General features: G+C 42.8%; 1 protein-coding gene across 2 annotated transcripts in view; it reads right to left on the reverse strand.

Annotated features, from left to right (window-relative positions):
• snx27b (sorting nexin 27b) overlaps positions 1 to 9,512 on the reverse strand; it is a 34,675-nt gene extending 25,163 nt beyond the window's left edge. For both annotated transcript variants that reach the window (XM_053623472.1, XM_053623463.1), the window contains exon 1: positions 9,114 to 9,512. In XM_053623472.1, the coding sequence (XP_053479447.1) occupies positions 9,114 to 9,394 (281 nt within the window). In that variant the 5' untranslated portion in view covers positions 9,395 to 9,512. The remainder of the gene's footprint in view (positions 1 to 9,113) is intronic.
• Positions 9,513 to 13,831: the final 4,319 nt, after the last annotated feature.

The following is a 13,831-nucleotide window of genomic DNA, read 5'->3' on the forward strand; positions in this document are numbered from 1 at the left end:
AGTGCAGTTAATTATTTATCGTGCTGTACGTGCAAATAGATGACTGCTTGAAGCAGTGGGCTGTGTCCCAAACCGCGTACTTACCCTCTATATACTATATACATGTATTTCGCCTAGTATACAGTAGGTACGTATGCGGTTTCGGACGCAGTCGAGCTCTCTTGTTTGCCATCAAACGGTTGAGCGCTGCCGTGTGTGTATGTGTCCTATCGCAAAATGCGGTGAAAACTCTCACACGACGTTAATAGTGTGATTAAGATGTGTACATGTCTGTAATACATGTCGATAATGCGACTAAAACAGGAATACTCCACGTCTTAATTCAATTTGTGTTTACTTTGAGTATGACTTTAGTCGGATTAAAGTCATCAATAATCACTGCTTACATGCTAGTTTCTTAAATCATAGTATGGTCTTAATCTGGTTAATATTGGATTATTGTTGTCCATGTAAACGTACTGACTGCTAGGAACTAGTCGAATGAACAGCGTCGACAGGGATGCCCTCTGGCACCAATAAGAAGTCTAGTCCTTTTTGTTACTAATGTGTATAGCTGAAAAACCCTGAAAATATAATTCATCCAGGAAGAAAGCTATTGAAGAAAAACAATTTCAGATATTTAACCTGACTGTGACCTTGACCCTGTTGGATCAATCCCAAAATCTAATCAATCTGCTGGTCACATTGATAATTCCATATAAATACTACAAGTACAAATGATCTCATTCTTGAGATAACAGGAATCCCAGACGGATGGCTGGACGAACAGTTGGACAGAAAACCTGACAACATAATGCCACCAGTCAGCGGCAGGGTCATAAAAGTAAGCCAATTATTAAGCACAGAGGGGAAATCAAATACTAAAAATAAATATAAGTAGAAAATTTAAATCTAGCTATTAAGTATCATTTTCATATAATCACGTGGTCAGGAGAATGTTATTCCATAGGGCTGGGCGATATGACAAAAATATCATATCACAATACTTGAGGACATTTCTCTGATACACGACGTGTATCGCGATATATAATTTAGCTAACAAACTGTCTGCAAAACAGTAGTAAAATAAACAAACCATTCAACCGAGTTTGATGATACTTCTCTTTAAAGCCTACAAATACAAAGTAGATTGTTTTAAAAAAAAAAATACCATCAAATCAACACCATCCAATAATTGCCATTTCATTTGTAATTATTAAAAATGCAAAAACAAAATCCATTATCATTTATCGCGTAATCATTTATCACGACATCGATATTATATCGATATATCGCCCAGCCCTATTATTCCACAGCAGTTTGCCAATGATAACAATAATTCATTTATTCATAAACGACATCACACATTTTAAGGCTTTATTGTTGTGGAACATCCGGGAGAGAAGTTAGTTCCTGTTCTCAAAGTACCGTGACTTAAAAAGTGCTTACAACCGAGACTCCTTCCATAAATGTTAAATAAATGTCTCCAAACAAGAAAAATATCCCCACGTCATCTATTATACATTTAACTTTGTTAAACAATACGTTTTTTAAAATCCATTTAGTATTAGTCTCACATTATGTAGAGGGTCCGCTATATGAAGTCCCGGTGTATGAGCTGTTACTATAGAAACAATAACATAGTAGAACAAGCGCATTAATTTTAACTTAATCGTTCATGTTACAACCAGAACTACTGTCTGAGCCATGCTGGCAGGTGTTTATTATCCCCCCCATTATTGCTGGAAATCTTTATTTTAGGGGGAGGGGATATTCAGATGTAGTGGGAAACAAATGATAAATTCATTCATTAAATTTATCTAGCTCACCAGGCAAGCAAAAGTTCCAAAGTGCTTCCTAGTCCAAGGTTCTTGTAGGATAAGTCCCAGGTTCTTTCCTGGAAAATGGACTGGCTAGTTTGCTAATGTAAAGGGGTAGCTAACATAACATGCTAGCATACGGTGAGCTAATTAGTTCGTTAAGTGCACGGATACAGGTAAACAAGTTCTGGAAGAAGATGATTCGTCGAGGAGAGAAAAAAAGAAAAAAAAAGTCAGCACATCCCTGACGAAGATTTCGGCTAAGAGCTGAGGTTTTCTCTCCTCACTTTGTATGTGAAAGATATAATTGGAGTCTGGCTAGCGGTTTTATTTTCTCATGATCTGTTTAACCATGAGGTGACTGCATGCTGTGGAAAGCATGATAGCTTTGTGCTGTACATATATACAAAATAAAGACTTGTGCGAAAGTTTTTTGTCTTGTTTTTTTGCAAAAGTTGATAGTTTGGGTGTTGGACAAGAGAAAAATAATGCTGGTCACTCCTATATCAGCAGCCCACTGAGCCTACTTGTCCAACTTGTCCACTATAAACAAAACCAAAACAAACAAACATTGGATATGTAAACTGCTTGGTTGGCATCTTGGAGACTGAAAATGTTCACCCCTTAAATCATAACAAGTGGTTACTGTTGTTATTTCTTGGCCTACTTCTCTTTTTTACTGCATTACAAGCAAATACTCCCACCCCTTCCTGCTCCGATATCCTATCCAGCACTTTCAGCTGAGGTCACCCGATACTGATACTGGATTGCTGCCATCTCTTCTCACATACACCTAATACTTCATTGCACTGCTACAGGCATTTCCATCCTCGCATAGTCAGATCCCATTTTTCTGGTCAAGACCATGTTTCATAATCCCAGGAGTGAGAAACACTCACCGCACACGGTGCTTGGTAACTAGCTACGTGGTTGTATCAGGTGGATGAGATGAGGGCAGCTGGCCTGGATGGGCAAGAATATGAGATACTTATTATCATATAGAAATTACACAACACAAATTCAGAGCCAGGTAAGGAATAAAACAGGATGGGGTATGTTGGTATAGGAAAATCATCTGTTTTTTTTTGTTGTTTTTTTGTAGTGGTGTTACAAGCTTAAAGTATTTTCCAAAAGCAGCATATCCCAAAGCGTTTTATTCCCCCTTACACCACAGCACCACTTCTGATATAATACGAAAATTAGAGCTCTGAGTATTGGTCAGTCCTTTCAGGATTTGCGATTGCAGAAATTAACATGAAATCAAGCAAACTCCGCAACATTCGGAAGAGCTTGCAATTTTTCAATATTACCGCAGATTTTCTGAAGATTTGGTCCGAGTCACGCATTCAGTCAAAGTCCTCTCCGATTCACGGGGGTCGAACATGAGTACAGCTAAAAGATCTCATTTATCATCGACAAACATCACCGCAAAAGAGTGTGCAAACCGATTTTGTGCAACTGCAATTTCGCCAATTCAAGTGGTTTTCAGCACAAAAAGCACAAACCACAATTAAAAAAAAATATATATGTATATATATATAAATCCGCAGCAAAAATCAAGCATTTTTTCCCACAACAATCACAAAATAACTCTTCGGAATCCGGACTGATCGGTGAATAACTGAAGTCTTGAGACAAAATGATTATTTACAGTCGTGGGAAAAGAAAGTACATGCTCATTCAATTCTGTGGGTTTTTTTTTTATTAGGGCTTAAATTTATTTGATTTACAGTATCTCACAAAAGTGAGTACACCCCTCACATTTTTGTAAATATTTGATTATATCTTTTCATGTCACAACACTGAAGAAATGACGCTTTGCTACAATGTAAAGTAGTGAGTGTACAGCTTGTGTAACAGTGTAAATTTGCTGTCCCCTCAAAATAACTCAACACACAGCCATTAATGTCTAAACCGCTGGCAACAAAAGTGACTACACCCCTAAGTGAAGATGTCCAAATTGGGCCCAATTAGCCATTTTCCCTCCCCGGTGTCATGTGACTTGTTAGTGTTACAAGGTCTCAGGTGTGAATGGGGAGCAGGTGTATTAAATTTGGTGTCATTGCTCTCACACTCCCTCATACTGGTCACTGGAAGTTCAACATGGAAACTTTTGTGAGATACTGTATTTTTGTTTTTTTCAAAAAAGGAAACCAATAAAGAACTGAAGGAGGATCATATGGATAATCCGTGGCATGTAAATGATCTGTGATGTGGCATTAACCAATCTGATTTCTATGCTGAAAAAACACCACCACTAAGGACAAAAGCCATTTTTAGTTAAAGTGCACCTATTATGGTTTTTCAGATATTACCTTTCATGTAGTGTGTTATAGAGCTGTTTGTGAATGTAAAAAGTCTGCAAAGTTTCAAAAATCAAAGCGCACGACAAACGGAGTTATTGGCTCCCAGAAGAAGGAACTGATTCTGAACAGCTGAAACGAGTCGTTAGTGATTCCAGACTTTACTTCCTGTACTAACCTACGTAGGTTTGTAATAAAAAAGCCCCACCTCTGGTCTTCATCGGCTGCTCGCTGACAGACGGAGCTGAAACTCGTTATGGTCGTGTGCGTTTCCTTTTTGACACATGCTTACAGTGCTAGACCAATCACAACAGAGTGGGACATTTGACCAATCAGAGCAGAGTATGCTCTCTGAAAGGAGGATTTTAAAATGAATCATTTAGAACGGATCATTGAACGAGTCGTTTGTAACACTCGGGGGAAACAGGTAATGCTGCAATTTAAATTATGAGCACAAAGTGTTTTTTTGACCTTGGATGCATGTAAATCTATTGTATGAGACCTTTAAAACAAAATTAGGCACGTTTCAAAACCATGATAAGTGCGCTTTAAAGAAGATGCATAGAAATGTGGGATTTTGCATGAGTAGGTACAAACCAGATGTGGAGTTTCTTTTTTATTTGTAAACGAGTTCCTGCATTAACCGCATTCACAGGTGTGGTTTGCTTCAACATGGCAACATTATCCGATGTAACGGCTGGACTCTGACCACCTCGGCCGAAAGAGTTTTCATGTGCAAAGCAGCCATAGCCTTATTCTCCTCTCAGACGGATGTTCTCTTCACTCTAGCAACTTAGTGATTAACTCACATGACTCTCAAGGGCAAAATGAACGACAGATATGGATAGATATGTATAGTTTATGCAGCTCATTTGTGAATGGACTTCTGAGGCATCTTTATAAGTTACTCCAGGTTCAACAATCACTGAATAGATGGGAGAATGTTATCTCTTCTGAATGGAGGCACTGAAAGGCCTGTGTGAGTCACGCCTGTGGCGTCATGAGTGTGACACACTGGAAGTGTTGCAAAGGTCCTCTTCTATTCAGAGACGGCTGTTCTACTCGGACACAGCCAGTCTCCCTTTACTCCTCTTTTAAATCATTTGTCTTCTCTCTCTAGAATGTTGGTTCTTCTTGCTTTTCACATCTAGCTGTACCGGCAAGTGTTGACCTCTCGACACCTATGTTTAATATACAACTCTGTACATTCCTCACTGCTACTGAACGTGCGTCACTCTTTAGGTCACTCTGGTTGTGTTATGCAATTTATTTTTTTTCCTCCGAGTTTACCGCTGCGTCTGAAATACACCAGAATGCGATGTTTTTTTTCTTTCCACGAGGAGAACTGATCCGATTCCGTATGCTGGTGTATGTGGCAAAACATTTCATATCACAGTTCTCTAAGCATTCTCTAAAAGTTTTTTTTTTTTGATCGTTGCGGCCGTTTGATCGTTGAAAAATGCTGAAGCATTTTTCAAAAATATGTGTTGCATCTTGCAGAGCTTTTTGTGCAGAAAACTACTTGAATTGGCGAAATTGCAATTGCACGAAATTGTCTTTCGCAGTGATGTTTGTTAGTAAATAAGGCCTTGTACTCCTGTACTCATGTTCGATGTATGTGAATCGAAGATGCTTCGGCTGAATGCGCGTTGTGATCATGTCACATGAAGCGTCTTGGCCCAAATCTGCGGAAAATCAGCAGTAACTGAAAAAAATTTAAATTGTAAGCTTCTCTGAATATTTCGGAGTTTGCTTGATTCTCATACATTTCTGCCATTGCGAAATCTGGGAGGGACTGGACGGAGCGTGTTGCAGGGCTTGACTGATTTCCACAACATTCAAGCACAGCCGAGAGTTTAGAGAGTTGATTTATTTTCAGCTGTGTAGGATTTCTGTGCGCAATTTGTCCATTGCAGCTTTGTCATGTTCGGTAACCTCAAGCAGTGCTTTATGAACACCGTGCCAAAGACTATTCCCATGCAGGGAGTTATTTGTTACCAGGTTTTTTTTCCCCACCTTACCTGTGGTAATGAGGGCATTAGGTTCCACTTGCGGGCAAAAGGAAAAAAAGACTTAAAGTGCAACTATTATGGTTTTGAAATGTGTTGTTTTAAAGGTCTCATACAATAGATTTACATGCATCCAAGGTCAAAAAAACACTTTAATGTGCTCATAATTTAAATCAAATTAAATTATGAGCACAATCCCCCCAGTGTCACAAACGACTCGTTAAATGATCCCTTCTAAATGATTCATTCTAAACTCCTCCTTTCAGAGAGCATACTCTGCTCTGATTGGTCAAATGTCCCAGTCTGTTGTGACTGGTCTACTGCGGTCAGCGTGTGTCGAAAAGGAAACACCCACGACCATAACAAGTTTCAGCTCCGTCTGTCAGCGAGCAGCTGATGAAGACCAGAGGCGGGGTTTTTTGTTACAAACCTACGTAGGTTAGTACATGAAGTAAGCCTGGAATCACTGACGATTCGTTTCAGCTGTTCAGAATTGGTTCCTTCTTTTGGGAGCCAATAACTCAGTTTGTCGTGCACTTTGATTTTTTGAAACTTTGCAGACTTTTTACATTCACAAACAGCTCTAAAACACTACAAGGTAATATCTGAAAAGCCATAATAGGTGCACTTTAACATTAGGCACTAAAACTAAAACTGTACTTGAATATGTAACAATTTTTCTGGATAACACACACATAACATGCGTCGATATCTCCCAATGCTTGCTTCTTCAACACATCGTATACACTCCACCTGCTTGGCTCATGATGTTTTCGGAGTGGCGTCATACATGCTTACACCTAGATCGAGGTTTTAGAGCGGGAATGAAAGCAGACAAGCTCAGAAACGCTGACTTTCTAACACTAAGAAATGGTTTTAAAAGGAAATGAACGTACCGCGAGCTGCACAACCATAACGACACATCTGAGTCATGTTTGAATTTAACTAGCTGCGACTCTAGAGCCATACCTGCAGTTTGTGGAGATCTAAAACACCAATTTCGAGTTCATGGGTACTTTCAAGTCTCTGTGAAGCGCCTTAAAACGTGCAGCGCTATTTGATGTGCTGACGTAATTTGAACCGAAACATGAAGTCAGTGCCCCCCCCCTTTAAACAGCCAATAGCATTTAGCTTACATCACAGCTATACTGTGCCATACTTTACAGTTAGGCTAGTAGCATGGATTTTTTAATAAATGTTAGGGGCGGGACACTTCAGATTCCAGAGAGCATTTGATTGGACAGAAAATCTGATGTGAAGCTGCAGAATGATGTCAGCAAAAATTGTTTATCCATATTGGTGCTAGAGAGAGAGAGAGAGAGAGACTGTAAACTTTGAATGCGTTTAGCGTCTAAACGCAAATTGTCGTTGTATTGGAGCGCACAAGCTTATAGATATTCGTACTAAAAGGCGCAAAACTTCGATTTTGATTTCATGGGATCGAGGTCAAACGTACCTGATCACTTGGCCGTATCACTCCAGAGACATGACCTCTAGGTCATGACCAACGTAAAGTGAAAAATCTTCACACACAGAAGGAGGTTATGTGATTTTCTGTAAATTTCTCCATTCCCCACCCACCCAGTTGACCCTGAGCTGGTGCTGAAGCTTAGCTTTCAAGCCTCCAACCTTAGAGAGACGCATCCCTCGCCATAGCAACCGAGCCCAGCATCACTGACATGCCCTTGTGAATATCAACATGTAGATCAAATGCACGCTCGTTTCATACAGAGCAATGCCAAGTAGGTGAATCACTGCTGCAAACCTGAGTACCTTTGCCAAACCAGGGGATGGGAATTGACCATATGGGGATGCGCAAAAAAAAAAAAAAACAACCCAGACCAACCATTCTGTAAGCATTTCCTACCTGATGCCCATGTCTCTACAATACTATTTTCTGTAAACGATCCTCACGGTGCAAACAGCTGCACTGGCTTTGCAGGACGCTGAAGAAAGAGAGAGGCTGTCTGTGCACGCTGCTGCTGTGTGTGATCAGAATGTATAATGGAGACAAGGCCCTTCAACACAAACCTCCTTTTCTTCCAAATGAGGCAGCCATTCAAAACAGCTGCAAAGACTGCATTATATTCAGAATGCAAAACTGAAAAGACTGAGAGCTGCTCAGGTCATCAGAGTTCAAAAAGCTTTAAACCTGCAGGCCAAGAAATCATCAACATGATTGTTTCTGAGAATTTTTTTAAAAAAAAAATAAAGTCTTTTGCCTGATTACAACCCCTTAGCTGTCCATCCTAAAGCCTTCTCTACACACAGGTGCTCTAAACTCCTGAACCCCTAAGGTGAGAAACTGATGTCCCAACGTCAAAAATGACGTCGATCACGTGACACCCCGAGTTCGTTACATATGAGCTAACTCAGCTACAAGTCTACTTACTTATTTACAATTAACACTCAGCAGGAAAGTTCAATGGCGGCTCGTGTTTATACGCATATTTATAACATGCACCCGCTCTTATAGCTGCCTTCCGAGCTGAAACATTGCTCCGAACTGGCCCGCGGACTAGCAACCACGCTCGTGACTCTAAACAGCAAAAATGTCAACACGGTCTGGTGGACTGGCTAGCACAAGAAGGAGCATATGTAAACTGTATGTATTTATTTACCACCCATATTCCGGCTCCGGAGCTCGGATTGGCTAGCTAACTTGACGAGGATGACTTTTCACCAATCCCAGTGCAAGGAACATCAATGGCCAATCCTAGTGCAGGAGGTGGGACTTGTCAGAATATGGGTGGGAATTAAATAACACTCCCAGGGCGCTTAAGGTAGCTCTCACTATAATCTGGCTATTTTTTTGTCCGGTAAAATACAGCAGCAAACTAAACTGGTCTCGAATTGTCTGTCAATATAACGTAGTGCTAGCCTAAACTCGAGTTCAGTATATGGTGAGCTGCTTGCTAGTTAAATGACAGCGTCCACCGCAGATTAGCTACAGCAGGCTAACTGGAGCTACACTGGTGCTGAAGCAGCTTAGCGAAACTCACACTTCGAGGATGCGGTCGCCCTTGGAGATCCCGGCTCTGTCCGCCGCACCGCCCGGTAGCACGGCGCTGACATGTTGCAGCGGCGCGTACAGTTCGCCATTGATGCTCCGCAGCTGGCCACCTTCACTCACTTGCCCGCGGACGTTGAAGCCGTAGCCCGAGTCTGACTTGATAATGCGGACGAGCCGCGGGCCCGCAGTAACGTTCCCGCCGGAGCCGTGCCGTGAAGAGCGCAGCGCGGAGGGCACGCGCACGTCCTCTCCCTCCACTACGTCCGCCATGTTGTTTCAAATCCAGGGAAAAAAATTAAAAAGAAAAATCCCCGTTAGGACTCCGCTTTTTCACACTCCGCGGTCATACATTAGATTATCGGCTGCCCGAGAGCGCTGCCCAGAGAGATGAAGCCACGCCCCCCGTTGCCGCGTCACGAGGCGCTTCTTCTGTTTTCCTCTTCACGTAACAACAAAACTGTGCATCATGGGACATGTAGTCAGGGGACAGATACAGGAAGACGTCTGTATGCTGACTATGGAGTGATATGGAAGAGGGCTCGTAATGTCACGTGCGACAAGAGTAATACAAACAGCAGTTAATGAAGTGGAGAAATGGGCCAACAAATTTGAGTTTTCCATTTTCTGTCAATGATTAAGACTCACCTGCTTTGTTTTACGAAGAAAAAAACGTATCCCTGAAATGAAATCGAAATTAAACGATCGGGACCGCGGTGAAGTTGGTTTTATATTGGGATATTCGCTGCACGTTCGAGCTTCTGTCTTCTATTTCTCAAGGCATAAACACACAAAAAGCACGAAATGTGTATTGTCTTGCTCTGGAGTGGATAGAGAACCAAGTACAACTGAATATTGGAATAAAGTCGGTTTGAAGTTGGACGTTCGATATTCACGTGTATGCGGAAATTAAGAGACCATCTCTAAAGTTACATACGACATTGTTAAACACGTTTCTAACTTCAATAGCATTTGAAGGGAATGACTTACAGTCACATAACCAACTATAAAGTGTTCATCTAGGTGTCAGGTATGAGGCGCACCTTTTAGATTTTTGATATTTATCAACATAAGCTATTAAATCATATGTAAATTAGACATGAATTTCACTGCAGAATGGGCCCATACACAAAATCTACCATTATTTAAAACTCAATAGCAATTGAAGGGAATGATGTACAGTCATATAAACAACTATACAGTGTACAACTAGGTACTCTGCGAACCCTTAATTTCCCTTAATAAATAAATAAACCCTTAATAAAAGGGAATGATGTACAGTCATATAACCAACTGTACAGTGTACGACTAGGTACTCTGCGAACCCTTAATTTCCGCATATCCGCGAATATTGAACGTCCAACATCAAACCAACTTTATTCCAGTCAGCTGAATAGAATTTTTTAATTTTCTCCCGTTAAAGCCCGCAGAAGTGCTTTCAGAAACGCGGGTCATCAGCGCTGATGGATAGACACAGAGTCCAGTGTAAATAATAAAGTGGATTCCATAGTCATTAATCAGTCATTAATCTTAAGGAGAAAGGATGCTTTGAAACCTATCCCATGAACAATGGGAGAGAGTCAGTCCATCACAGGGCATCACACACACACACACACACACACACACACACACACACACACACAAACACACACACACACATCCCTTCCCTCATCAATCCACACCTAGGGGCAATTTAGAACAGCTAATATCAACATATTTTGGGAGGTACAGTAGGAGGTAGTGATGGGAAGATAGGATCATTTTACCGATTGGATCTTGAATCTCGTTCAGCAAAATGAACAAATTTTTATTCAAGTCATTTTGTTCATTTGAGCAGAATTAAATAAAATTGTTCATTTTTCAACAGCCAAATTCCCCCAACATGTCTACTTGTGCACACTTTGATCATATTCCAAATAAGGAAAAAATGATAATGTTGCCAAGAATACGTAAACGATTAATTCACCACTCAACTCGGTCTTCTGGACTGGGTCCTTTGATCTTTTTTCATGTGACAGCTGCATAGGCTCTGTAGCGGAAACAGAAATGATAAGACGGAGAAGAGACTCATGAGGTGAAGTAATCATTTCTGTTTCCTGTACAGAATCCATGCGGTTTTCACATTACAAACAAACGAATGGACAAAATGAACGAAGCACTCTCTGAGACATCTCGTTATACCCGAGTCATTTAAAAGATTCATTCAAAATGAATGACCCTTCATTAAAAGGAGGAAACTGAAGGACCCTGGGGAACCCACATGGACATGGTAAGAACATGCAAAAAAGATCCACATAAGTCTTATTTGGATTGGATTTGTTTATCAGGGAGACGTTAGTAATAAAATTTTTACACGTTGCCTATCCTATAAAAATACCTTGCATCTGTACGGCAATAAAATGATCACAGGAGGAGAGAGTTTCTAGTGGATTGTATTTTCTACGCATGACATGAGGGTTATATGCATGAATGATGCATATAATCACATTTATTCACAACATGGCCAAGTTTTACCAAGTTTTATCTTTACCAAGTTTTAAGTATCTGCTTAAAAACCATATTATCAATAACTTTTAACCTTTTAACCAGGTATAATGTTTGTATTGTGTATTGTCTGTATTGTGTTGTTTTGTCTTCCTTTGTATTGATTTTCTATTTTCTTAGATTTAAGTTGTATTGACTCGCGAAGTGTTTAACATCTGGTGGAGGATCATTGATATGTGTGCTTCAAGATTGAATACAGCAGTTAGCAGCAGTTTTTAATATTGTAAGGAAATTAGCCAGCGGTGGGTGGAGCACAGACACACAGGAGGCCGTTTTAACATTGCAAAAACTGAGGTTTTCTTTATTTAGGGTGTTCTGGGGGTGTGCGTGAGTGTGAGTGTGTACGTGCGTGCTCTCGTGTGCTTGCGTGTGGGCGTGGTAGCGTGTGGTGCGGGATCAGTGGGCTGCGGGATTGCCAGAGTTGCACCGGTGCTTTCCAGAAATATGGGGTCTCTTCTCGGCGGTCAGGCAATGCCGCGTGTGCAGCTAGGGAACGGAGGCTTCGCTCGGGTCCGAATCTTCTCTACTAGTCAATACACTTCTCTTCGACTAGTCAACACACGTAGTGTCACCAATGCTAAGAGCTGGCAGCAAGCCACGCGCACATGTTATGTGAGAGGATTCCCCCTGTTGAGCAGCCCTTTATACTCTCCCCTTGTCCGCTGGATGGTGGAATTCTCCCGTGCAGCACACCAGTCATCGGCCGGGGGTGTGTCGGCAGCTCCGGCCCACCGCCACGTGTTTCCTGACTGTCCACAACATTGAAGCAGGGCCGTCTCTTCAGCGCCAGCGCAGCAGTCGGGGAATGAGCGATTTTAATTTCTTGTGTACTGGCTGTTGGTCCGTCGCGTCAGTACCCCTCCCTCAGCTCCGAGCCTACTGCTGCTGAGTGTCGGGCCCACAGTGCATCTCATCGCAAGAGCCCATCTGCATTCCCATGGTGGGCTCCCGCCCGGTGCTGGACCTGGTATGAGAAGTCCTGTAATGCCAGGAACCATCGGGGTACCCCGGGGTACAACTTCTGACTGATGTAGAGGACTGGGTGTTCCTCTCTGTCGAAAGTCTGTGAGAGAACTGCGCCCAGCCTGGTTTCGGATGCATCGGTGTGCACGGTGAATGGAAGGGTGAAGTCTGGGTTGCGTAGTACTGGGGCGTCTTTCAGGGCTTGGAAGGCCCTCTCCACTTCGGCTGACCACTTCACCTGGTCCGGCTGGCACTTTTTTGTGAGGTCTGAGAGGGGGGAGGCTACAGAGGAGAAATTAGGCACGAATCGGCGATAGTACCCCGCCAACCCCAAAAAGGCACATACCTGTTTCTTTGATGTGGGCCGGGGATAGGTTCCAAGTGGAACAGGTGGTCCGACCACGTGGAGGAGTGGATAACCACATCGTCCAGGTAGGCAGCTGTGAAGAGACGATGTGGACGCAGGACAATGTCCATTAGTCGCTGGAATGTTGCGGGTGCCCTGTGGAGCCCGAAGGGGAGAACCCAGTACTGCCAGTGGCCGTTCGCCTTGCTGAAGGCCATCTTCGGCCTTGCCTCTGGGGTTAGGGCCACTTGCCAGTATCCCTTGGGGAGGTCCAGGGTGGATATGAATTGGGCCCTCTCCAGTCGCTCCACTAGGTAGTCCACTCGGGGGAGTGGATAGCTGTCAAATTCTGAGACCTGGTTCAGCTTCCGGAAGTCGTTGCATAGCCACATACTTCCATCGGGTTTTGGCACGACTACGATGGGCCTGGACCAGGGGCTGTTGGACTCCTCGATGATATTGTCTCGCAACATTTGGCCGATCTCCTCCTCGATAGCCTGGCAGCGGGCCTCCGGAACTCGGTAGGGCCGCTATCGCACCCCCACTCCCGGCTGGGTCTTGATTTCGTGGTGGACCAGTTGCGTCATCCCTGGGGAGGTAGAGAACACCTCCGTGAATTGACCCACCAACTCCAATAACTCCTGTTTTTGCCCGGGAGTGAGGTCTTCACCCAGCTGGACCAATGTACCCTCGTCATGGCTTGTCTCTAAGGTTGCGAATGCAGACACTACTTGGGCTGGCTCTACCCACTTCTTTAACAGGTTTATGTGGTATGTTTGGGTGTCGGCTCGCTTACCGGGCTGTTGCAGGCGATAGTTCACGGGCCCCTTCCTCTCGAGGACTGTGTATGGCCCTTG

The sequence above is a fragment of the Ictalurus furcatus genome, chromosome 1 (genome assembly GCF_023375685.1).
Source record: "Ictalurus furcatus strain D&B chromosome 1, Billie_1.0, whole genome shotgun sequence".
In the NCBI taxonomy this organism is placed as follows: domain Eukaryota; kingdom Metazoa; phylum Chordata; class Actinopteri; order Siluriformes; family Ictaluridae; genus Ictalurus; species Ictalurus furcatus.